We start from the raw sequence: 23,222 nt of genomic DNA on the forward strand, positions 1-23,222 counted from the left end.
TCAAATAAAATGATCATATACACATATAAAGTAGAACAGAAGAAAAAGTGCTGAACATGAAAGTGCAAATCTTCAAAAGGACAACTTGCTTTTCCTTTTAAGTAAATATTAAATTCAATTAATAATTTAAGGAAATATTAAATTCAATAAATATTAAGTTCTTCCAAATCCCCTCTGCACAAATTGAAAGAGGGAAAACTAAGACTCCCTCCCCCCTTTTTAAAATAAATCAAATATGAACAGTCAAGCTGAACAAACTCTATATGGCCATGTCCAAACATTGTTGCATACCACATTTCACGATTGGTCCTCTGGATTCATGGTGTGTCATTTTGTTGCTCAGTGTTCTTAAGTCTTTCAGGGTTGTTTGATTTTACTGTGTTGTTATTATGTAAATTGTTCTGGCTCTGTTCACTGTATTCTGCATAATTTCACAAAAGCCTTCCACAATTTGTGTGAAACTGTCCTTTTTGTCATTTCTTAAGGTGAAATAACACTGTACCTTTCTACATGTACTAAAATTTGTTCAGCCAGTTTCCATTTGATGGGACCTCCATCTTCCCCCCAGCCACTTAGTTTCTAGTTCTTTACCCCTACAAAAAAGAGCTGCGATACATATGTATATATGTATATTTTTACATATTTTACATATTTTTACATGTGATCATTTATATGTGATATTTTACATATGATGATTTTTCTCATTCTTTGATTTCTTTGGGGTATAAGCCTAATAGTGTTATCACTGGGTTAAAGGGTACGCACTGTTTAATGACCTTCGATTTAGTTCCAGATTGCTTTCCAGAACGTCCAGACCAGTTCACAGCACCAACAGTGTCTTTAAGGTGCCTGTTTTCCCACAGCTTCTTCAACAGCTGCCATTTTTCCTTTTTGTCATAAAAATTGTTCATTTTATCTTCTTTTTTCCTTTCTGTCCCTTATTTGATCATGAACTCTTCCCCTATCCATATTTGCTACAGGTATTTCATTCCCTTGCTCTTCTGACTTGTTTATGATACAACCTTTTACATGCAGGTCATGTATCCATTTGGAACTTACCTTGTCATATGGCAGGAGATGTTGGTCTACTTTAAACCTAATTTCTGCCAAGCTGCTTTCTAGATTCCCCAGCACTTTATATCCAATAGTGAGTCTTTGTCTTAGAAGCTACGATATTGGAGTTTATCAAACCCTGTGCTGTGTTTGTTTTCCTAATCTGCTCCACTGATCGACATTTCTTATTTTTTTAGCCAATGCCAAAGAGTTCTGATAATTACTGTTTTGCATTGCTGGGCCCCTTTCTGCCCACTTTTTTTTTTTAACATTCTTTTTCTTGAAATTCTTGACCTTTTGTCCCTCTAGCTGAAATTTGTTATTTAACATCCCCATAAAATAATCCTATGCTTAGTGATTGGTAGGGCACTAGATAGATAAATTAACTTAAATATTATTGTCATTTTTATTATATTGGTTCATCCCAACTAAGAGTAGTTAATATCTCTCCAGTTATTCAGGTCTCTATTTCTGGAAGGAGTGTTTTGTTGTTACAAACACAGCAGCCCTGTGTTTTGAATGTAGGCTCCCTGCCCCATAGTAACATACCATGTCGGTATTATCTCTCCTCATCATATACCAGCTTCTTGCTCAGGTGGCCTATTTTTTAAAAAATGATTTTTATTTTTTAAATTTAATTTTTTTTGCATCTTTTATTTATTTCTTTTTAATTTATGGAATAAAACAAGCATTCCCATAACACGGTGTAATCTAAACAATGGTTTCCCATTGATAAAAATCATCAGTTCTTGATGTAGAACCATTTGACAGTGCCAGTGACTTTGGTGGTGTGTATATATATATATATATATGTATATATATTTATATTGCCTACATTACCCCCTGTATCCCTTTCCTTTTCCCCTTCCTAAGCAGCTATCCCTTATAAAAATATTTTTTAAAAATTGAAAAAGAAACAAGATTCAGGAAAATCAAATAACATGGAGAAAAAATATGACAGTATGTGCAATGTCCCATACCCTTGGACTCCTGTCAGGGAACCGGAATAAGGGAAAATGTCTTTTCATATCTCTTCTTAGGCTCAGGTGCAAAGGCATGAAATAATCTCACTGCATCCCCACCAACCTGATCTGATAGTTCGGTCTGTAGGAGCACAGCCAAAGCTTTGTTCCTTTTTGTATTCTTCATTGTTGGTATAGAGCATTTGTGTCTGTAACATTTCAGTGATTATATAAAGTTAGTTCAAGTCCTGCTGAGAGACTGTGCTGCTGCTCTTAAAGCATAGTCATTAATGTACTTGCTATGTGTTCCTGGGGGTATTTCCCCTTCCCTCTTTGCTGATGTTTGGTCAGAGTGATTGCCTGTGTCTTCTGTCAGGGAGGGAATTGTATGTGCAGAGGCTGGCTTATCACTAGCAGGTTAGGAACCAGGTGATGGAGTCTTTGGCCACGGCAACCCACGAGGGGAACACAGAAAAGTCCAGAGTGGTCCTTAGGCCTGGGTAGCCCTCCTTCTGTAGGGACAGTAGAGAAGGGGACAGAGCCTGCTAAGAATCACATAGTTTTTCAGGTAAACACTAATTTAACTGTTGGTACTCTGTATGTAACATCCCTTTCCAAGTAACCAACAGGTTGACATACTTCTAGAGGATTTGGATCATATCAGTTGGCTAGGTGGTATAATGGCTCCCTGCTCTAGGAGTCAGGAATATGAGAGTTCGAATGCTTGCTCAGATACTTAGCTAACTGTGTGACTGTGGACAAATCACTTAACCCTTATCTCAGACTCAGTTTCCTCATTTGTAAAATGGAGACAATGATAGCACCTACTTCACAGGGCTGTTTCGGGGATCAAATAAGATAATAATTGTAAAGTGTTTTGTAAACTTTCAGAAGCTATGTAAATGTTACTACATCATCACCATCATTATTGTAATTATAATAATAGTTATTATTGTTGTATTTTTGCTAAAAGTGAAACCAGGAGATATAAGGAAGTGGTCACTAAACGGAAAGATGACTCACGGATCTTCTTTAGTGAGGCTGAAAAATGAAAGGGCAGAGTTGCTTTTATCACGTGCCTCACGGCAGCAGGAAGCATCATGTCATGACGTGCAGTGCTCGTGAGGAGCATACGAGAAAAGGGCACCCTAAGGATAATTACAGCTCCATACAGCAGTGGGCACTAAAGAGGATGAAAAGAGGGAGGAATTCTGGGAAGGGCTTGTCACACTCCTCCAGACCAAGTCAGCCTTTCTGTTTTTGCTCAGTGACGTCAGCCCAAGGATGAACACAGACAGGGGAAAAGAGCCGAATGAGATCCCGCATCTTCAGATTCCTTTCCTGTATAAGTTGAAATAGTTTAAATTACATTTAGCTACTTGGACAGGCCATCTCCCTGCAGAAAACTATTGCAATCTCAATTCTGGTGGAAATATTTATTTGTTCTCTTTTGAGGGCTCTGATCATTAATTTATTTTTTAAAAAATTTTTAAAAATTTATTATTTTTTTTGAGATTAGTAATGGCTTTAATAAAGTAGCAAGAAACAAAATTAATCCACAGAAATTGTCACCATTTCTCTATAGTAACAGCAGCATACAGGAGGAAATAATAGGAAGAGAAATCCCATCCTAATTAGATTACAGGGCAGCTAGTTGACATAGTGGATAGAGTGCTGGGCCTGGAGTCAGGAAGACCCATCTTCCTGAATTCTGATCGTTAATTTAAAGTCAATCAATCGGTCACCAGGTGTTCATAAAGCGCTTACCATGTGGCAGGCATTTAAAGATTCTTTTTCTAATTTTTCCTTCCCCTCTTTCATTGTAGGTAGATTCTTGCGAGCAGATTTAACAGTGCATCCCAGATTTTCTTGGTTCTTCCCATGATAATCTTATGATGATCTTTGAACATTTACAATAATAAATAGTTAGCATTTATATAGCACTTTAAGGTTTGCAAAGTGCTTCAGAAAAGTCGTTTGAGTCGTTCATGAGAGGCATTGCTGCAGGGACATGGTATCTAGAGTACAGGCCTTGGCTTCAGGACTTAGACACAAATCGTTCAATCCCCTCAGTGCCCCCAGACTGTTAGACTCTACATTTTTTTTTTGAGTTAGGCAGTGGGGTTAAATGACTTGCCCAGGGTCACATAGCTAGTAAGTGTTATGTGTCTGAGGGCTTAGACTCTACTTTTTTTCTTTTTTTGGCTAGGCAATGGGGTTAAGTGACTTGCCCAGGGTCATGCAGCTAGTAAGTGTCAAGTGTCTGAAGCCAGGTTTGAACTCAGGTTCTCCTGACTCCAAGGCCAGAGTTCTATCCACTGTGCCACCTAGCTGCCCCTAGACTCTACATTTTTGACAGCTGCAATCTGCTTTAGTAGAGGAAGTTTCTGCACTGAGCTTTTCCTTCACTGATGAAATCACAGGTCTGAACCCCAGCCTTCGAGAGAAATAACTCACCTTTTCCTTAGGAAATGGATCCAACCCAGTACTGGTTTGTTAGTTGTCACAAGTTTGTCACGAGTAGCAGTCATAGTGGTGATTTATTCTGGATCCCACCCTCTCCCTGCACATCTCCTCTCACCAGGGATATTTTGTAGGAATTTAATTATATTTTACTTGTTTAATGTTAGTGTGGCTAAATATTCTACAGCTTACAGCATCGCTTAATAAATGCATTATTTTCTCGTGTAATTTCATTTAGGAAATTCTAAACTGTATGTGCGCTGGAAGCTAGAAGAAACAACGCTGAGGGCTATTAAATAAAGCCTGCTGCAAGGTTCTTGGAAATTATTGATTTCTCTTAATGAATATTTTCATCGTGATTCTTCATAGGAGAACAGACAACTTAGAACCCACGGGAATTCATCTCTCGTTTTCACTTCAAACACCCCAGGATAGGGTCCATGATGTGTAGGGTGTTTGCCTAGAATATTGTACAAAGCTCATTTTTCCAGTCAATTCTATTTCCTGTTCTGCCATTCACAATAGGAGAGACCTTGTTCTTCTTTCCAGGATATCATCTCTTACTGGCCACAGTGGATTTTCATTCTGATGTTGGAAGCTGTTTGGGTGTGTGTGACCTTCTTGTTACCAGTTCCTGGCTGCCCAACGTGAGTAAATGCTCTCCTTACTTTTTGGAGGCGTTAAAAACAAGAGGCAGTGATGCATAGGGGGTGGATTCCCAGACTTGGACTTAGGGTTGGAAGACTTGAGTTTTTATCCTGCTCCCGATACTTGCCATTGCCAGCTGGATGATGGTGGGCAAATCACTTACCTCTCTGCGCCTTAATTTTCTCATCTGCAAGATGAGGGGAATGGTAATAATAATGATGATAATAATACTAGTAGTAGTAATAGTAATAGTGGTGGGTGGTGGTAGTGGTAGTATTAGTGGTGGTGGTGAAGCTCAGGCTTGTTAGCTTAAATGAGAAAGCATCTAGGAAAGCAGTTAACATCCTTAAAAGTGCAATATAAATACCAGTTATTGTCATTCCTGCCACGATAGCAGTTTTTTCCTGTATCTTATGACTTTGAGTCTATCAGAGCTATTTTGGGTAAGTGAATCTTTCTTCCCCTAGCTCTCTAATGTGTAAAGGGCCTAAAGAGAGGAATCTACAGCGTGTCCTGAGAAATGTTTCAGTGCAATTTCCCAATGGCCATTTGGAATGAGAATTGTCAGCTTTAATAACAGTGTATAAATAATATCAAAGGCCTCCATTAGGAGGCCTCTCCTGATGCTTACAGCTGTTGATTCTCACTCTCTCCTCCCTACTTAAATTACTTTGAATTTACTTATCTTTGTACATGTTGTACTTTCTGGGCAGGTTCCGTTTGTGTTTTTATCTTTGGATCTCCAATGCCTGGTCCCGAGTTAAGTGCTTAATAAATGCTCCTTGAATTGTTGAATTAAATTAATATACACTTATTCCTAAGCTCCTATGATGGGAGAAAAGTTCAATCAATCAATTAACAAGCATTCATTAAGCACCAGAAAGGTGCTAGGGATACAAAGACAAAAATGGAGCAATGCCTGGCCCTCAAGGAGCTTACATCCTATTAGAGGAGATTGTGTGTGTGTGTGTGTGTGTGTGTGTGTGTGTACGCGCACATACACATGTGTATGGATATATAAATATACACAGATATATGTATATACAAATACCTGTATACACATGTAGGTACATGTAAATAAAAACATATACACATATGTGTATGTACATGTATATATACATACATCTCCTCTAATAGAATATAAGCTCATTGAGGACAGGCATTGCTCCATTTTTGTCTTTGTCTCCTTCACTATATTTATAGATATATGTATACATATATAAATATAAATATATATGTATATACACATACACACAACATATACATATATACTCAAGAGATACACAGCATAATTTGATATGAAGGGTTGTAAAAAGTATGTAAAAAGTCATGCTTAAGTTGTCCTTTGAAGGAAATCTGAGGTAAGGAGGGGTGCATTCCAGATGTGGAGATGGAAGATGGAGTATTGTGTGGGAACAATAAGAAGGCCAGACAAGACATCAGAAATCTCACGCTAATAGGGAATCAAAGATCTAGAGGTGGAAATGACCTTAGAAATCGTGTGGTCCAACCCACTCATTTAACAAATGGGGAAACTGAGGCTAGGGCAGTTAAAGTGCCTTCCTTGTCAGCCAGCCTACAAGGTTTGTATCCATACATAACTCATCTCATTATGTAGTTTCATAAATTTATTATGAATTTATTATTCTGTAGTTTCATAAATTTATTTCATATTCATTATTTCTTTCATACATTTATTATTTATTATTCTTTATGAAGTTTTATAAAGTAAGAATTTGCTTTTACCATCTCTAGGGGTTATCTTGGCCCTGGTGGTATTGGAGACTTTGGAAAATACCCGAATTGTACAGGAGGGGCTGCCGGCTACATCGATCGTTTGCTTCTGGGAGAAGACCACATCTACCAGCATCCGTCTCCTAATGTGAGTAAAATTAACCCATCCTTGAAGAAGTGAAGGGAAGGGGGAAGGGTGGTTCATTGAAAACAGCCTGCACCCAGTGCAGGGTGGCTGAACTGAGGCTCATTTTAATTGTGGGCTACTTTTTGCTGTTTGCTGTTTCTGTTACGTGAATTTTTAAAAGCCTTTGGGTTACAAAGTGAGGTAGCAGTGGATCAGATGTGGAGCATGGTAGGTCACGTTGCTGGTAAATGTCCTCTAATTGTTTCACCCTAATGCTAAAAATTAGGCCGGCCTTAGTAATTCAGAGAGAGTGAGCATTGTGTCATGAAGATTGCACAGAGTTTAAGCTTACAAGCCTTAGGAGCTTATTAGGAGAAGTAGCCGTGGCACCATCATTTTATTGATAGCACAGTGTTTTTTCTTAGGCCTCTGTGTTAAAGTAGGTTAACACTTACATATGATCTGTTTACTCTCTCTGCTGTCTTCGGTTCACAGGAAGTTTCATTGCTGGATCTTTGGGGTCCTTCCTGAAACTTTTTTATTGATGCTTCATTTAAGACTCCTGTGTCTGGGTTAAAGCACATGACCAGGGAAAGTCACTTTAAAGAAAATCTCATTTTTGTCGATATCTTTTGTTTTTTTGTATCACCTCAATTTCCAAATATATCCCTGTCTCTGCCTCTGCCAGAAGAGCCTTCTGCTGTAACAAAAATTAAGAAAATTAAGAAAAAAAAAAAGAAATGGAGGAAAAAAGCAGGCTAATGAGGCCAGCCAGCCAGCTCTCAGCCATGTCTGACAGTATCTAGTGTTTCACACCTATAAAAGCTCACCTTTGCAGAAAGGGAAGGGAGATGCATTTTCTCATCTCTACTTGGAAGACACCTTTTTGGTCATTGTATTTAAAGTGTTCGGCTTAATTTTTTTCATTCTTTCCAGTTATGTTTTAGGCCTTGCTTATTCCATTTGGATCAATTTTTGTCTTTCTCTGCTTTTCTGGATTTAACCCAATCATGATTTCTTGGTTTTTGTTTTCTTTGCTAGGCAAGGGGGTGAAGTGACTTGCCCAGGATCACACAGCTAGTAAGTATCAAGTGTCTGAGGCTGGATTTGAACTCAGGTCCTCCTGACTCCAGGGCCAGTGCTCTATCTGCTGTGCTACCCAGCTGTCCCCCAGTCATGATTTCCTATAGCACCCTAGCATTGTTTAGTCCTTCCTCAATTGATGGGCAGCTAGGTGGTGCAGTAGATAAAGTGCCAGCCTGGAATTAGGAGGACCTGAGTTCAAATTCAGCCTCAGCCACTAGCTGTGTGACCCTGGGCAAGTCACTTAACTCCATTGCCTAGCAAAAACAAAAAAACCAAAAAACAAACAAACAGACAAAAAAAGAAAACCCCAAATGGGGTCATGAAGAGTTGGAAACGATTGAACAACTACAATTGATGGGCTAAATAAACTTTATGTCCACTTCTTTGCCACTACACAAAATGCTTCTGTAAATGTGATGATGTATGTGAATGGAGACTTTCTTTTTTGTCATTGACTTCCTTGGGGTATGTGCCTAATGGTGGGATCTCTGAGTAGGGATGGTTTATTTTAAGCATAATTCCAAATCGCCTTCCAAAGTGGTTGGACTAATTCACAGCTTCATTAGCGGCATATTAGTGTATATGTCTTTTTCTTTTTTCTTTTTTTCATCTTTTGTCAGTCTTGTCCATCAGAGTTGCAACTCTGGGCTTGCGTGTTAATTTCCTATATAGTGGATATCAGACCCTCCACAAGGGTGTTGGGAAAGACAGTTCTGATGTGCTAGGCCTGTCTGCGTCATTCACCTTCTTCCTGTCTTTCTTGTCCAGGTGATCTACCACACCAAAGTGGCCTATGATCCAGAGGGACTCTTGGGAACCATAAACTCCATTGTGATGGCATTTTTAGGAGTGCAGGTAGTGTTTTTCTTTAGAAAGTTATTTTCTTCCAAAATAATACACGCCAGGTGAACCAGAACAACAAAATAAACTGCCAGGGCGCTACCCTCCCCCATCTCCCAAAGATGCTTTGCTTATTTATTTTGAAAAGCCTGTTTTAATGTTTATTTTGTTAATGGAAATGACAGTCCATTTCTTGGCAGCTGGGTGGGGTGGAGTGCGTTCTTCTGAACTCATCAGTATATGAAATTCCTAAGCTGGAAACTCCTTCTCCTTGTAGAGATCAGTAATTCATCTATAATTTATGGTCAGACAGTTATCTGGGCCAGCAAGACTAAGTGACTTAGTAATAATGATAAATAATAATAATAATAGCATTTATATAGTGTTTTAAGGTTTGCAAAGTGCTTTACAAATATTATCTCATTTTATCATTACAGCAACCCTGAGAGGTAGGTGCTATTATTATCATCTCCATTTTACAGATCAGGAAACTGAGGCAGACAAGCAGTTAAATGACTTGTCCAGGGTCGCACAGCTAGTAAGTGTGTGAAGCTGCATTTGACTTCAGGTCTTCCTGACCTCAGGTGCAGTTCTCTGTCCACTGCATCACCTAACTGCCTTTGACTTAACCATAGTCACACAGCTAATAGATGGCTTGCACCTGGGTCTTTCGACTCCAAGGCCAGTCCTTAAACCACTTCATTACTTCTTGCCTAGCTGATTGCAATAACTTTCCCCCAATTAACAGATTCATTTTCTCTAGGAATAATATTTTACACTGTTGTTTCCACATGTTTTATCTTCTCGTTTTAGGGAAATGTTTAATCTAGATAAGGGTCCTTATCCTTTTTTATGTCTGATGAAAACCCATGGACCCCTTCTCAGAATCATGTTTTTCAGTATATAAAACAAAACACCCAGGATGAGAAAGGCTACCAGTTATTTAAAATACACTTCTCAAAAATATTAAAGTAATGATAATAATAGCAGCTAGCATTTACATAGCACCTAGTGTGTAAAGCACTTTACAAACATTATTTACTTTTATCCTCACATAAGCCCAAGTTAAGAGCAGGAGTTCTTAGGCTCCTTAGACTCCATCCTTCAGTAAACGCTGCCTTACCTCCTGACAGATTGGTGATGGACTCAGAGCACATTGAGACATACTTTTTTTTTTTGGACATGACCAAAGGGGAATTTGTTTTGCTAGGCTCCACTGTTTCAAGGAATTGTGGGTAATTACAGTTATTCCTTTCACATGGTGACTTTCCCCATTATGGTTTCAATATATGGTGGATCAGCATAAGACACTGAATGGGAATTTTTTTGGGAGTTTTGTGGAAGCTGCAGAGGACACACGAAGGCTAGCAGACATTACAGAAACAGTTTAGAGACTCAGAAATGCATAAAATATAGTGGATAATATCAACACCTTGTAAAAGAAAAAATTCAGACTTCTCTGGTACAAAGGAAGGGCCAAAAAATTTTACATGGATTTTCCAGATTTAGCGGGCACCATACCCCCTCCAGCAATGTGGAAAGGATAACTGTATATATTATTGCTGTCTTGGTCAGTGTGACGCAGCCAAAAAAAGACCCAGCTTGAGAATCAGAAGGCTTGGGTTCTTGTCATTCTAGAGATGAGGATCATAATGCTAACCCCTGCCTGCCTCTCAGGCTCACGGGGGATCATCTATGTGAGGGGATTCTGTTAGGTGCTAGAGCTTTGTACAGATGAACATTGTCATTAGTGATGGTTTCTTTTCTAGGCTGGAAAAATCCTCTTGTTTTACAAAGACCAACAGAAACAGATCCTCCTTCGGTTCCTTCTGTGGAGTGCCATGTTGGTAAGTGATTGACTCATGACGATCACTTGTTTTCATCTATGCTTAAAAGGAACTACAATTTAAGAATCCCTTGAAGGACCAAGCTGTGTCCGTTGACTGATACTGTGTCCTTTTTTTAATCTGCGAGACAGAAAATAGAGATAGGATGAAAGTTTTTACTTCAAAGTAAAATTAAAAATAAATTTTTTGCATCAATTAATACACCTGATCTTTGAGAAATTAGTAGAAATGTGGAAATAATTAGGAATGTAATTTTTTAGACGGTAGGGAAGGTTTGGCTTTTGATTTCATTAATACAGGGGACTCTGGGTCTGGAAGCTCCCTCCTCTAACGTAGATCGGCACCTCCTTTGTAACGTCTAGTCTTGAGGAGTTGCGAAGTCCCCTGAGAAGTTAAATGACTTGCCTATTTTACCACAGCCAACATGTGTCTAGGGCAGGACTGGAACCAATTTGCCGACTTCAATGCCAGTTTTACTGGTCACTAGATTATGCTGCCTCTCGTTAATGAAATATATGTTAAAATGTGTGTACTTAGAAATCCTTGTGAAATTTCCCATAGTAACTGTCCACTACATTTCCAGTGCCCATCAGGCCCCCTGTTTTACTTGTATTGTAGTGATGAGCACCCTCACTCAGATTTATGGAAAAACGCTTCCTTTTTAATGAAAGGAGAGGGTTTTTGCTTCTTCACATTAGATAATTACATGAATAAGAAAAGTAAGCTGCTGTGTTAAGGCCAAGGGCAATTTTCCAATGCTGTGTTCTGGAATTGCATGTGAAAAATGAATGTGTAGAGACACTGTTCCATCATCATCCTGTCTTCATCTTGGTCACTGATTCACTGTGGGTGTGTGGAAGTGGGAGGCAATTCAGGCTTCCTGCCCTCTTCCGTTTCTCTCCCATAAATGTTGTAAGGATGAATCAGATATTGTTATCAGAATGAGTTTAATTTTTAAATTAAATTTTATTTTATTTTCAAAGAAAATATCCACTTTCTCTTTCCCTCACCTCTCCTCTCCCCACATTGAGAAAGCAAGAAAAACAAAACTGTCACAAACACGAAGAGTCAGAAAACCCCCAAATTCCTGCATTGGCCATGTTCCTTCAAAAATATCCCCATCTGCACTCTGAATCACCTCTGTCAGGGGGTGGGCAGGATGTTTTTATCATCATGAGACCTCTGGAATTGTGTGTGGTTATTGTGTTGGTCAGTTTCCAAGTCATTCTCCTCCCAATTTATTATTTAACCTTTTAAAAAAAATTGTTTTTGAATTCTAAATTCTCTCCCTCCAGCCCCTCCCCCACCCATTGTAAAGGCAAACAATATGATAGCAACAACAATATGTTGGTTGTCCTAACAATGTTGTTATTGTGTGAATTGTTTTCCTGGTTCTGCTTACTTCACTCTGCATCAGTTCACACAAGTCTTCCTAGTTTTCTCTGAAGCCATCTGTGTCATCATTTCTTATACAGCACAATAGTATTCCGTCACATTCATATATTGTAACTTATTTAAAATGAATTTAAAGTATAATTTTGTTATAAAGAGTTAAATAATTATATAAGCATCTTAAAAGATATTTCTTCCTGTTAAAAACATATTGGACATTTCCTCATTATCTCTTGGTATTTTAAACAAGTCCTTTTTCCTGTGTCCTGTAGTATAAATTTTATTTTCCCACACCAGATATAAACCTTTGTCCTTTTTTTTTTCCCTTTTCTTACAGGCTATTATTTCAGGTGTTTTGACCAAATTTTCTCAAAATGAAGGCTTCATTCCAGTAAATAAAAATCTCTGGTAAGTAGAAAACAAAATATTGCTTTAATCCTTTTAATTGATTACACTACAGTATGCTGTAGTCTATGATGGCTAAATAGCATTATCTTTTCTCCCCCTAACTGTGTAGGTCCATCTCCTATGTGACAACCCTGAGCTTCTTTGCTTTCCTTCTGCTCCTGTTTATGTATTTCCTGGTGGATGTGGCAAGACTTTGGTCTGGAGCTCCCTTCTTTTACCCAGGTCAGCCAGGTTTATCTCAGAGCAAAGGTTGCCTGTGATGGTAGTTGGACAGCTGGAAGCCGAGGGGACAGTAACCACCTTGGGCATTTTTTCCATGAAGGGGGCAGGGAGGGATCAACAGTGTCAACAGCCTGTCTGGAGCTGAGCCTACTGTGTAAGACTAACATTTGTTTTAGTAGGGTAGGGTAACAAGGGTGCCACTGTGGGAATAGAGACTTTAACAGAGGTATCTGTGACAGATGACATAATACTCATAATTAATGAACCTAGTGTCAGAACAGCTCCAATTCATTGTCCCTCCTGGAAGACATCAGCCTTTCAATAATATGCTTAGTTTGATGTCCAAGGTTTTGTGCAGAGATAATATTTTTCCCAAAATGAAAAAGATCAGAGCACAAGACAGTCCCAAGAGAGACAGTGTGGTGTAGTGGAGAGGGGGCCATCATTGGTATCAGACCCCGGTTCTAATCCCGCCTCTAATACATGCTACCTAGGTGGTCATAGTCAACTTACCTGATGTCCCTGCGTCCCAGTTATTCTAAGTCTCTAAGATTTTAAGTTACAAAAGAGTTGTTGATCTGCTCTTCTGGAGGGACTTTTCAATACTGAGAGTTCCTACTCATTAATGAAGCCATAAGTGTCAACCAAAAAAAAAAATAGGTCCATGATTTGGCTTAAGTGCAGAGGGATGGATGAGATAGGTGGAAGGGTCTCTACCTCTGGCAGTTTTTGGTTTCACTGTAGTATAATTCCATGTGCCCTAGTCCTGGCACATACTGGTTACATGACCCTGGACAAGTCACTTACCCTGTTATTTCCCCAAACACCTCTCTAGGAATAAAAGTTGCAGAGCAGGTATGAGTCTACACTGTTAGAGGCGATTCTCTGATCGACAGTTCCCCCCATCAATGAAATCACAGGTGTGGTTCCCCCCTCAATTACATTGTCAAGATCTTTGTTTTATCTGTCTATAAATCGCATTGTTCTAGTTTCTCTTTGAGGCTTCATAGGGAGGAAAGCATGTCTGCCCAGTAATGCATAGCACCCTCCATTTGAGGCATTCGATATTATATTGTATGTCTCAGCTAAGCAAGATGCTGTCCCCAGCTCATGATTCTGGAACAGTGCATTTGAGCTGACAACATCTTTTTATAATTTCTTTTTAAGGAATGAACTCCATCCTAGTATACGTTGGGCATGAGGTCTTTGAGAACTACTTCCCTTTTCAGTGGAAGATGGAGGACTACCAGTCTCATAAGGAACACTTGACTCAGAACCTGGTTGCCACTTCCCTCTGGGTTATCATTGCTTATGTGCTCTACCGAAAGAGGATCTTCTGGAAAATCTGAGGGCCATGCAGATACATTTCACTGGACTGATTCTAGAGGGGCCCAGGGAGATCAGTGAAGCAAATAGACTGCCATCTGTATTAGTGAGAAAAGTGGATGGGCTGTGGAATGTCTGAGTTGTGGGAACATGGAATCCTCTTTTAATGTGCATAAATTAGATGCTATAGTCATGTAAACTGGTTTAATCCCGTACTTAACTCATCAGAAATCCTGTCTTCTGTGTATTTGTAAATCATGTGTTTGTAGTGTAGCTGACCATGGTGGTTTTTTCCCCCTTATTCTGTGTAAATAAATGTTATTTAGGGGCAGCTAGGTGACACAGTGGATGGAGCAATAGCCCTGGAGTCAGGAGGACTTGAGTTCAAATTCAGCCTCAGATGTCTACTAGCTGTGTGACCCTGGGCAAGTCACTTAACCCTGATTGCCTCAAAAAAAAAATAGATGTGTTTGACAGTTTTAGTTCCATTCTGATGAGGTCTCATTGAAAGGGAATTTCTGCAGGCCTTTTGCTTTCAAGTTTGATAAAAAACAATCGAAGACCTGATTTCTTCTTACTTATCTCATTTTCCTATAAAATTGATGTTTTAGAGCTTATATACCCCGCTTATGAAGAGCAGCCTTATTTCTCTTGTGAACTATTAAGATTATTGAATGTGTTTATGTGCTGATATGCTCTGCTTTATTTAATAATCCCAGCTTTTCTGCTAAGTGTGACTCCTGCTAAGTGAGTTCCAAGAAAGCCTACCTTTCTAAGTGCCCTTTTCAGATTTGCCAGGCGCTCGCTGTATGACACACATTTCTGTTCTCTGATGCTTCTTGAAAAAAATGCCTCCTTCTGTCAAGACTTTTTCTGTCATTCCTACTTTTTTTTTTTAAAGATGCCATGTATTGAACTTCTTTTCTTGCCAGTATTCTGTAGCTATCTAGAGTTTATCTGTGGTTTTTCTGAAATTCTCAGTAAAGGTGTATTTTATTATGGAAAAAATTCCAATTAAAATGTTTGAGCATCATTTGTCAGACCATTCATTGTATAACCCCCCTCCCATTATTATATCTTCACAACGGAGATCTGTTCTTGCCCACTGTCAGCAAGCTGACATGGGAGTGTTTCTTCTTAATGGAACTGGGAAAACCTAAAATAAGAATTAGCAGCTTTCAGATGCTTCATTAGCACATATGGGTGGGGAATTTTGGAGTTTGGTTCTCAGTGGACCTGGGAGTTCATCAATGTGTGTTCCATCTACTGACATACACTGCAACCCCACCCACACCTCTTCCCCTGGGAGTCTTATCCTCATTTTTCTTTTCATTTGAAAGTGTTTCATTAGTACCCCCCCCTTTTTTTTACATCCCTGTTACTTTTGAATAACTCCTTCCTGCCCCCAGGATCCCCTCCCAATAATAAGCCCAGCTAAGCAAAACAAATACGATACATTGACCAAATCTGCAAATGTATGCTTTCCACCTAGAGATCGCCACCTCTCCTGAGAGATATCCTTCACTATCAGTCTTCAGAAACCAAAATGTATCCAAGTATTTCATAAATCTTTCAAAGCAGCTGAAGGTCGTCCTCCTTTTCTTTTAGTATCTTGCAGACACTTCTATGCCCTATTCAAGCTGTCTGTTATTTCTCATTCCTACTTCTTGACTTGAGTCATCTCCCTTTTCAGTCATATGTCTTCACCACTCCTTGTACTTGATGCCCCTGGAAGCTTGCCACAGTCTGTCCATGCCCACCATACTGCTTTCCACTGTCCTTTGGCTTGTTTTAATTCTCCTGAGAGCTTCATGTGATCTAAGTCATTTGATGTTAAAGAAACCCCAGACAAATAAAAATATATCAGTGATCATGAAATAAACACTGTCTCGTACAATCTTAAGATCAGCTCATGTTTCATCTTCGATGTTAAGCCATTTCCAATTCCCCTAGGGAAAGAAGGGGAAATGGGGGAGGAAATAAGCATTTATACATCTCTGATGTAGGTGCCATTTACAGTTGAGTCAAGATGGCAGACTCTCAAGAAGCTGGGCAGCCAGGCTCCAATTCACAAAACTTCAGCAGACCTAGAAGATGCACTAGACTGAATCTTGATGGGAAAATCCAGAAAAAGTCAATGACTCCTTTGTTCAGCCCAGGTTGGCATGGGGAGACGAGAGAGAGAGAGAGAGAGAAAAGAGAAAAGAGAGAGAGAGAGAGAGAGGAGAGAGAGAGAGAGAGAGAGAGAGAGAGAGAGAAGAGAGAGAGAGAGAGAGAGAGAGAGAGAGAGATCTGTCGACACTGGGGACTAGGTCAGGGCAAGAGTATGTTATGGGTGTGCACTCCAGCTCCCAGGGAGAGGCTGTGTACAAGAGCAAGAGGAGGTCCCACACTCATATCAGGATACCCCCGACCCTTACATGGCCACGGAAACAGGGACAGGTACCAGATAGCAGCTTTGTTGCCCACTCCCCAGTCCTGGGTCCTAGATCCACAGTAGACCGAAAAGGGAACTTGCACATGGGGGTGGCATTCCTAGGGAGTGCCCCAAGAAGTCCAGAAGCCCGCAGCAGCAGTGGTGTGGCTCACACACACCCCAGGAGCAGAAATGGATTTCAGTTCCAATATCTAGCCGTGTCTTCCTGCAGAAAAACAACAAAGGTAGGAATCTCAGACCAAAGGAGGCTGCAGTTGTCAGTTTAGAACAGAACTTCCTACTTGGCTGATGGGGGCTCTGTCTAGCTGCATTCTCTTGTTGCTCTGACGGAAACCTGGGTCAAGAACTTGCAGAACTGGGAGGAGGAAGTACAGCAATCAGACTTTGCCCTGGATCAGACCACTTTGGAAGGAACTAGTAGGTCCTCAGGCTATATCTGGGATTGTGGAATAACACAACATACCCTAAGAAAGTAGCAACAGGACCATCCAATGAATGATTCTATGAGACAACAGGAAATATTAAAGTCAAAAAGCTAAAAAAATTAAAATGTAAGGTATCTCATAGCAAAAACAACTGACCAGGAAAACAGTGGGGAAAATTTTTTTAAAGACTCATTGGACTATGAATGCCATGACCTCTCCCTCAAAATTTTTTTTAAAAAAACCCTAAATATATTTCAAGAAATCTTAAAACTGCCAAGGTCTTTTAGTATCAGAGGACAAAGTGGAAATAGAATCTGCTGGTCACTTGCATCAGAAACCCCAAAATGAAAACTCCCAGGAGCATCATAGCCAAAATCCAGAACTTCCTGGTCAAAGAAAAAAATACTGGAAACAGCCAGAAAGTGAATTCAAGAACTGAGGAGCCACAGTCAGGATCACACACCATTTAGCAGTCACTACCCTTAAGGAGAGGAGAACTCTGAATGTGTGCCCAAAGGCAAAAGATATGGGCTTAGAGCCAAGAATAATTTATCTAGCAAAACTGAGTATAATCCTGCCTTAATGAAATAGAGGACTTCTAAGCATTCCTGATGAAAAGACCCAGAGCTATTTCATTAAGGTAGTTCAAACACAGGGAGCATAAAAAGGGAAACATGAATGAATGATCACGAACTAAAGGATAAACTACTTACATTCTAATGTGGGGAGATGATACATGTGTCGCCTCTGATCTGTATCATCATGAGGGTTCAAAAAACGGAGTCCAATTAGATGAAGCCAAGGGGTGGTTCTTTTAAGGTTTTGATGATCTTAAGAAAAAGAACAGAAAGAGGAGGAAGAGGAATACACTGGGGGGTGGGGGTAGGGAAGGGAAAAGGTTAGGGGAAATTATCTCATGTGATTAGTTTACACATGAGTTGACATCTATATAAACAAGGAGGAGATGGGCGGGGAGAAGCTGACACTTCCACCTTATTTGCATTTGAACTGGTTAAAGGAAGGAAGAACACACGGGTACAGTAATACATTTCATTCAGTAGGGAAATGGAGGGGTAGGTGGAATTAGAGGAAGGGAAGAAAATATTTACAGCTCTTTTGAGGTGGCAAAGAATGGCAATCTGAGGGGGTGTCTATAAATTAGGGAATGAGTGCACAAGTTATGTGTTGTAAGGAATGAAGGGGAGGGTTTCAGAGAAACAATGGGAAAACTTGTATGATCTGATGCTGAGTGAAATGAATAGAACCAGAACAATTTACATACAATGACAGCAATGTGGTTTTAAAGGCAAACAACTCTGAAAGAATTAGGAACTCTGATCAGTGTAATGACTAATTATAATTCTAGAGAATTCGTGATGAAACCCCCTTCTCTTATTCACTTCCCCTTCTATTTTCCTATAGGGCAGAATAGATTTCTATACCCCATTGCCTGTATATCTTATTATCTAGGAACCTTTTCAAAACTGAATATGTAGCATTTCGTTTCGTAGTGGTAGAGTTTCATGTAGTAAAGCAGAAAATACTATGCTGTGAATTTAGAAAAAGCCTTTTGGCATCTATTTAATGCTTTTATGTTTATTCTTATGTTCAAACTGTATTTTAAGTACGTTTAAGTGTGGGTTCTAAAACGTGCTTATCTTACTCCTGTTCACTTGGGGGTAATACAAAGGACAATGGACTTAGGTCTTCATCGCTCTGCTACTTATTACTTGTGTGACTAAGGGAGGATTCTTTTATGTCTCTGGACCCTCAGTTTCCTTATTCAAGGCAGCTACATGGAGAGTACTGGTGTCAGAAGGGCATAAATTCAAATCCTGCCTTAGACACTTACTTAGCTATTGGACCCTGGGCAGGTCACTTAACCTGATTCAGTTTCCTGATCTATGAAATAAGATTAATAATACCCCTACCTCTGTGGTGAAGATTAAATATTTATAAAGCACTCTGCAAATCTTAAAGCATTATATAAATATGCATGTGCTAGCTATTACCTGTTATTTAAATGAGGTGATCTAAGATTTTTTTTCTTTTAGGTACTAAATCCTATAAGCCGATAAGCCAAAGCAAGGGCAATTCCACAGATATGAAGGGGTCCACATGTAAAGTTTATATCCAAAGAAAGTAGTGACTTTTCTTATGGGCCTATTTTTTATGTTTACTTGTATTGCTATTTCCTGAACCTCTATAAAAATGAGCTGGAATCACTGACTAGCCACCTCTCAGGGTGAATGGAAGGCAAATGAACTTTTGCAAAACGCACGCTTAAGAGAATTTCCCCAATGTGACTGAGACTGTTAACTATGAACTTAGTTATTACCACTTCACAGAGGTAGAGGTCACTCTAGAACCTGAAAAGATTAGGAGCAGATTTTGAACTAAGAGTAAAATTAACACTAACAATCCTTCTTACACCAGAGCAAGGGGCTAGATTAGAATTTCCAGTGCAGCAAAGTTCTTAACTCCTTCCAAAGAGGTAAAATGCTAACCTTAACTACTATGTAAATGTGATCCAATGAAATAAACTCAGTTCAACAGTAAAGCTGCTTCAGGTACGAATTCTCTAACATCTCAAACATAGGTTCTTGTAAGTTTCCAAATGAGGTAGAAAAGAATGGTTTGCTCAGTTGTAGATTCATGGGATCTTTTCAACTCCTTTCATTAGTTCATCACAAGCTCACATTCTTTTAGTAATCAATTTCTGTTGGGCATTAGTTCCAGTAATCGCAAACTTATTGCCTTTTGCCCTTCCAAGTTTTATGAATTCTTAAGTTCCCTGTTGGTAGAAATTTGAGATGTTTGCACCATGTGACTAAATGCCAGACTTTTAAAAAAATTCCTTGATTGGTGGACGGCACCAAAACATTTTAAAAAAGACCAAAGTCACCATCAGCACTGGCTTCCCAGCTTAGCGTTTCATGTGAAGGCCCGTGAAGCCCTCTCAGGACAGCTTGCCAATGTCCCGTGAAGATGGTTTCCTACAATAGCACTGTATTTTATTGAACTCTGGCCAAAATAGGTTCTTTTCCGGTTTCCCTCGTCTTCAGCTAACTGGCCTTATACTTACCTTTTGCCATTTCTTTGAGCCTGGCTATACCAGATTACTTCTCATCCTTTTCTGGTACTAGTAGACCATCTCCTTGTTATCTGAGTAAACTGTACACTGGATGGTTATAAAATCTTTATGTAACTTGACTAACTTTAGATTTACACATAATGAAAGCACATTGTAAATGGAATATCAAAGGTAGATTGCTGAAGCTTATGTATTAGCATTGTTAATTTTGGGTTAATTTTGTTTCCACAAATTCAATGCAAGAGTAGCAACTGAAAATTGGTGTGTCACCAACGATGGTGGTTATGTTGAAGACTAAAAAAAAAGACTGTATAGTTTTAATTTTTACTATTTCAGCATTTATATACGATTTAAATGTGCTTCTATTGTGTGCACATGCAAAGTTATCATAGCATTCCTCTTTCCTTCTACCCTACCCTGCATTCATCCCAACTTTGTTTTATGCTTTTAGCCAAAAAAATCATTTTGTTGGCACAGAAATACAATCTTGTCATTATCATTGATGTTTAAAACACACTGTGATGTAGCTACGTGCTTTGCAAACAGTAGGTTCTTAATAAATGTTTGCTGAATTAGATATAAAAGACATAGGAATGATATATTTTCACAGCTATGGCTGAATGACTGACTCCATCCATACTACCTGAGCAGTGTGACTGCTCCACAGATAAAGCTGACTGTCAGAATATCTTTTCACTTCAGCCAGTTCTGAAACAGCTAAACCTGCTGGCCTCTGATGGAACTAGTCACTGAAAACGAATGGGCTTGTTTTTCTGCTGCCTAGCGAGTCTAGATCCAAAACACAAAGCTCTGATGTGTGTTGCCCAAGAGCAAATATCTGGGAGAGGTGTTATGGGTGAAGGAACGGGGAAGAGGATTAGCTTTTATACGGGCACCTACAATATTCCAGGCACTTTATGTTATCTCATTTCATCCTCCTTTTACAGAAGAGGAAACTGAGGCAAACAGAAGTTAAGTCATTTGCTCAGGAAGACTCAGGTCTTCCTGACTCCAGGCCCAGAGCTCTATCCATTGTGCCACAGGAGAATATTTAACTAGAAAGAAGTGATAGGATGAAACATTGCATGATTAAAAAAAAAGATCACTTATATTTGTAATGCATTAATACAAGGCAGAGTATTAGAAACTCACATTTAAAAGTTAACTGAAAGCCATCTTTCAATTATTCCAGGCTTTTCCACGATTATAGCAAGTATCCGTGTGATCCCTGCCTCTGTTCTAGTCAGATGACTGTACAGATCATAAAAAGTATTTGGCAAGTGTTCTAAACCTCTATTGTGGATCACTGAAATCCTGACTGCTTTTTTTTCTCCGTGTATGTTATTCTTTTCCTCTAAAACAGGTATTTTGGATTTATTTTTAGGCCACTGTGTAAATATGCTGACTTTCAAGGACAGTGATTTGTATTCTCATCAGAACCATCTACAAAACATATTCGCTAGTCGGCAAGTTCTTCCTTCATCTCACCAAAACTCTTGCTCAGCCAGGTAGGCTCTACAAAGCAAAGCTTCTGGGGAATCCTTTTACTCCTCCAGGTCTGCCTGGCAGAGCCCAGGGACCTTGCTCTGTTCCACCTCACGAGGTCCCACTACCCGCTCTCTCTTGTACTTATTTCAACTGGGGGAATAAGGGTCCTGCGAGTGGAGCCTACTGTACTCTGGGTGATGACGTTTTACGATTAAAGCCCCTTGAAAGACAAAGTGAATTTCTTATATTTAACAAATCTGAGAAATGTAGAGAAGTACTCAGGCTGACAGTGGGAATTTTGGCTTATAGAATGCACTGTATTCATTGGCATGATGCCTCAATATTATCTGTAACATGAAAACTCACTACCAAATCCAGTCATGCATCAGACTGCTGATTGTACTGTTTGCAAAATTAGAAAGTAGCTGCTTTTAACAGGGATACCTGTAAAAGTCAACACATTTTATTTGCATATCACCTTTGGAACGCTCACCTGAGGACACAACACAGTTGACTGGTGACTGAGTGTGTGTGCACGTTAGCCCAATATATCTCCTGGCCAGGCCTAGATACCCCAATCTGTACTAGTTTCACATCCCATTCAGGCCTCCACTCGGGCTCTCTCACCACCTACCTTATGCTTTGTGAGTCCCTGGCCCCTTTCATTTCCCCCTATCCTTTTACCTCTCCAGAACAAAACACCCTTTTATGTGTCTGTCTGCTCCTATTAAGAAGTAATCTCCTCGAGGGAAGGGCCTCTCTTCTGAAAAGTATTTTTGTACCCAGCTTATTAACACAGTGCATGGTACCTCATACATACTTAATAAATGCTTTTTCATTCACTCATCAAGTTTTTTTAAGGATGGTTTTTATTTACAAAATGATTTCACTCTCCTTTATAAAAGTTACAAAAAATGATATTGAAAAATAGAAATACCTTCTTAGATTTTTGTATCTTCCACATTAAAAGCAACTAAAGTTAGCATTCAGATGATTCCTTTTAAGAGTCATAAAGCCACACTGTTATTGATCACAACTTCTAGAAAAGAAAACTGTGCTCATGGGGATCACTTCACTTAAGCCAGAGCCTGAAGCAGCAAGATTTTCTCATTAATGCAGAACCTATGGAGCACAACCATCAAATTCTCGCCACAGCGGGATACCTGGCGCTCCATAGCCAGGCGGAAATCTTCTTTTACACCTTTGGTGATACCCCTGGTTACTGTGTGGTGCCTGAAGTTAGCAACAGGAAAACAAAGAGAAAATGGGATTATCATCTGTGCCTGAATCCATATTAATCCTGAAGGATAGTCTAATACATAAATCTGCCTTCTACTTAAAAGGAAGCCAGCAAAAGAAAAATAAATTTCCTTAAAAAAAAAAACAAACCCAAACAATACAAAATAAAACGCTACCCCAAATTTTAAGATAGATGGGCATCTTCAAAAGTTATCGTCACCGTTTTCCCCTATAAGAACAGCACAGGAACATCTGACTGGTTAAAATCTGGCTTTGTTTTCAATCCTTGTCTCCTGCTGCTGCTACTCCTTCTAAAGGAATTGAGGCTCTTGAACCCAACAGAGGGAGATCCTCCTCACCTACACAAGGCCCTCAGTGTCATCTGTGGGAGCTCAGGGAACATGAAGCCACCATGGGAGTGGCTCCCTAAG

The 23,222-nt window shown here is 39.4% G+C and overlaps 2 protein-coding genes across 6 annotated transcripts in view; one reads left to right on the top strand and one right to left on the bottom strand.

The window, feature by feature from the left end:
* The window catches only part of HGSNAT (heparan-alpha-glucosaminide N-acetyltransferase), a 48,052-nt gene extending 32,041 nt beyond the window's left edge, over positions 1–16,011 (top strand). The window contains exons 12-18 of the mRNA XM_020969556.2: positions 5,028–5,125; positions 6,882–7,008; positions 8,842–8,928; positions 10,683–10,760; positions 12,490–12,560; positions 12,670–12,782; positions 13,950–16,011. Of these exons, the coding sequence (XP_020825215.1) occupies positions 5,028–5,125; positions 6,882–7,008; positions 8,842–8,928; positions 10,683–10,760; positions 12,490–12,560; positions 12,670–12,782; positions 13,950–14,131 (756 nt within the window). The 3' untranslated portion in view covers positions 14,132–16,011. The remainder of the gene's footprint in view (positions 1–5,027; positions 5,126–6,881; positions 7,009–8,841; positions 8,929–10,682; positions 10,761–12,489; positions 12,561–12,669; positions 12,783–13,949) is intronic.
* Positions 16,012–16,372: 361 nt separating this feature from the next.
* The window catches only part of INTS10 (integrator complex subunit 10), a 48,999-nt gene continuing 42,149 nt past the window's right edge, over positions 16,373–23,222 (bottom strand). For 4 of the 5 annotated variants that reach the window (XM_020969550.2, XM_020969549.2, XM_020969553.2 and 1 more), the window contains one exon: positions 22,401–22,785. In XM_020969550.2, the coding sequence (XP_020825209.1) occupies positions 22,629–22,785 (157 nt within the window). In that variant the 3' untranslated portion in view covers positions 22,401–22,628. Of the gene's footprint in view, positions 16,751–17,683; positions 17,801–22,400; positions 22,786–23,222 lie in introns of those variants that run through there. The other variant, XR_002321170.2, reaches the window with a different exon arrangement.

Source organism: Phascolarctos cinereus, unplaced genomic scaffold (assembly GCF_003287225.1).
Source record: "Phascolarctos cinereus isolate Bilbo 61053 unplaced genomic scaffold, phaCin_HiC Scaffold_2;HRSCAF=192, whole genome shotgun sequence".
In the NCBI taxonomy this organism is placed as follows: Eukaryota; Metazoa; Chordata; class Mammalia; order Diprotodontia; family Phascolarctidae; genus Phascolarctos; species Phascolarctos cinereus.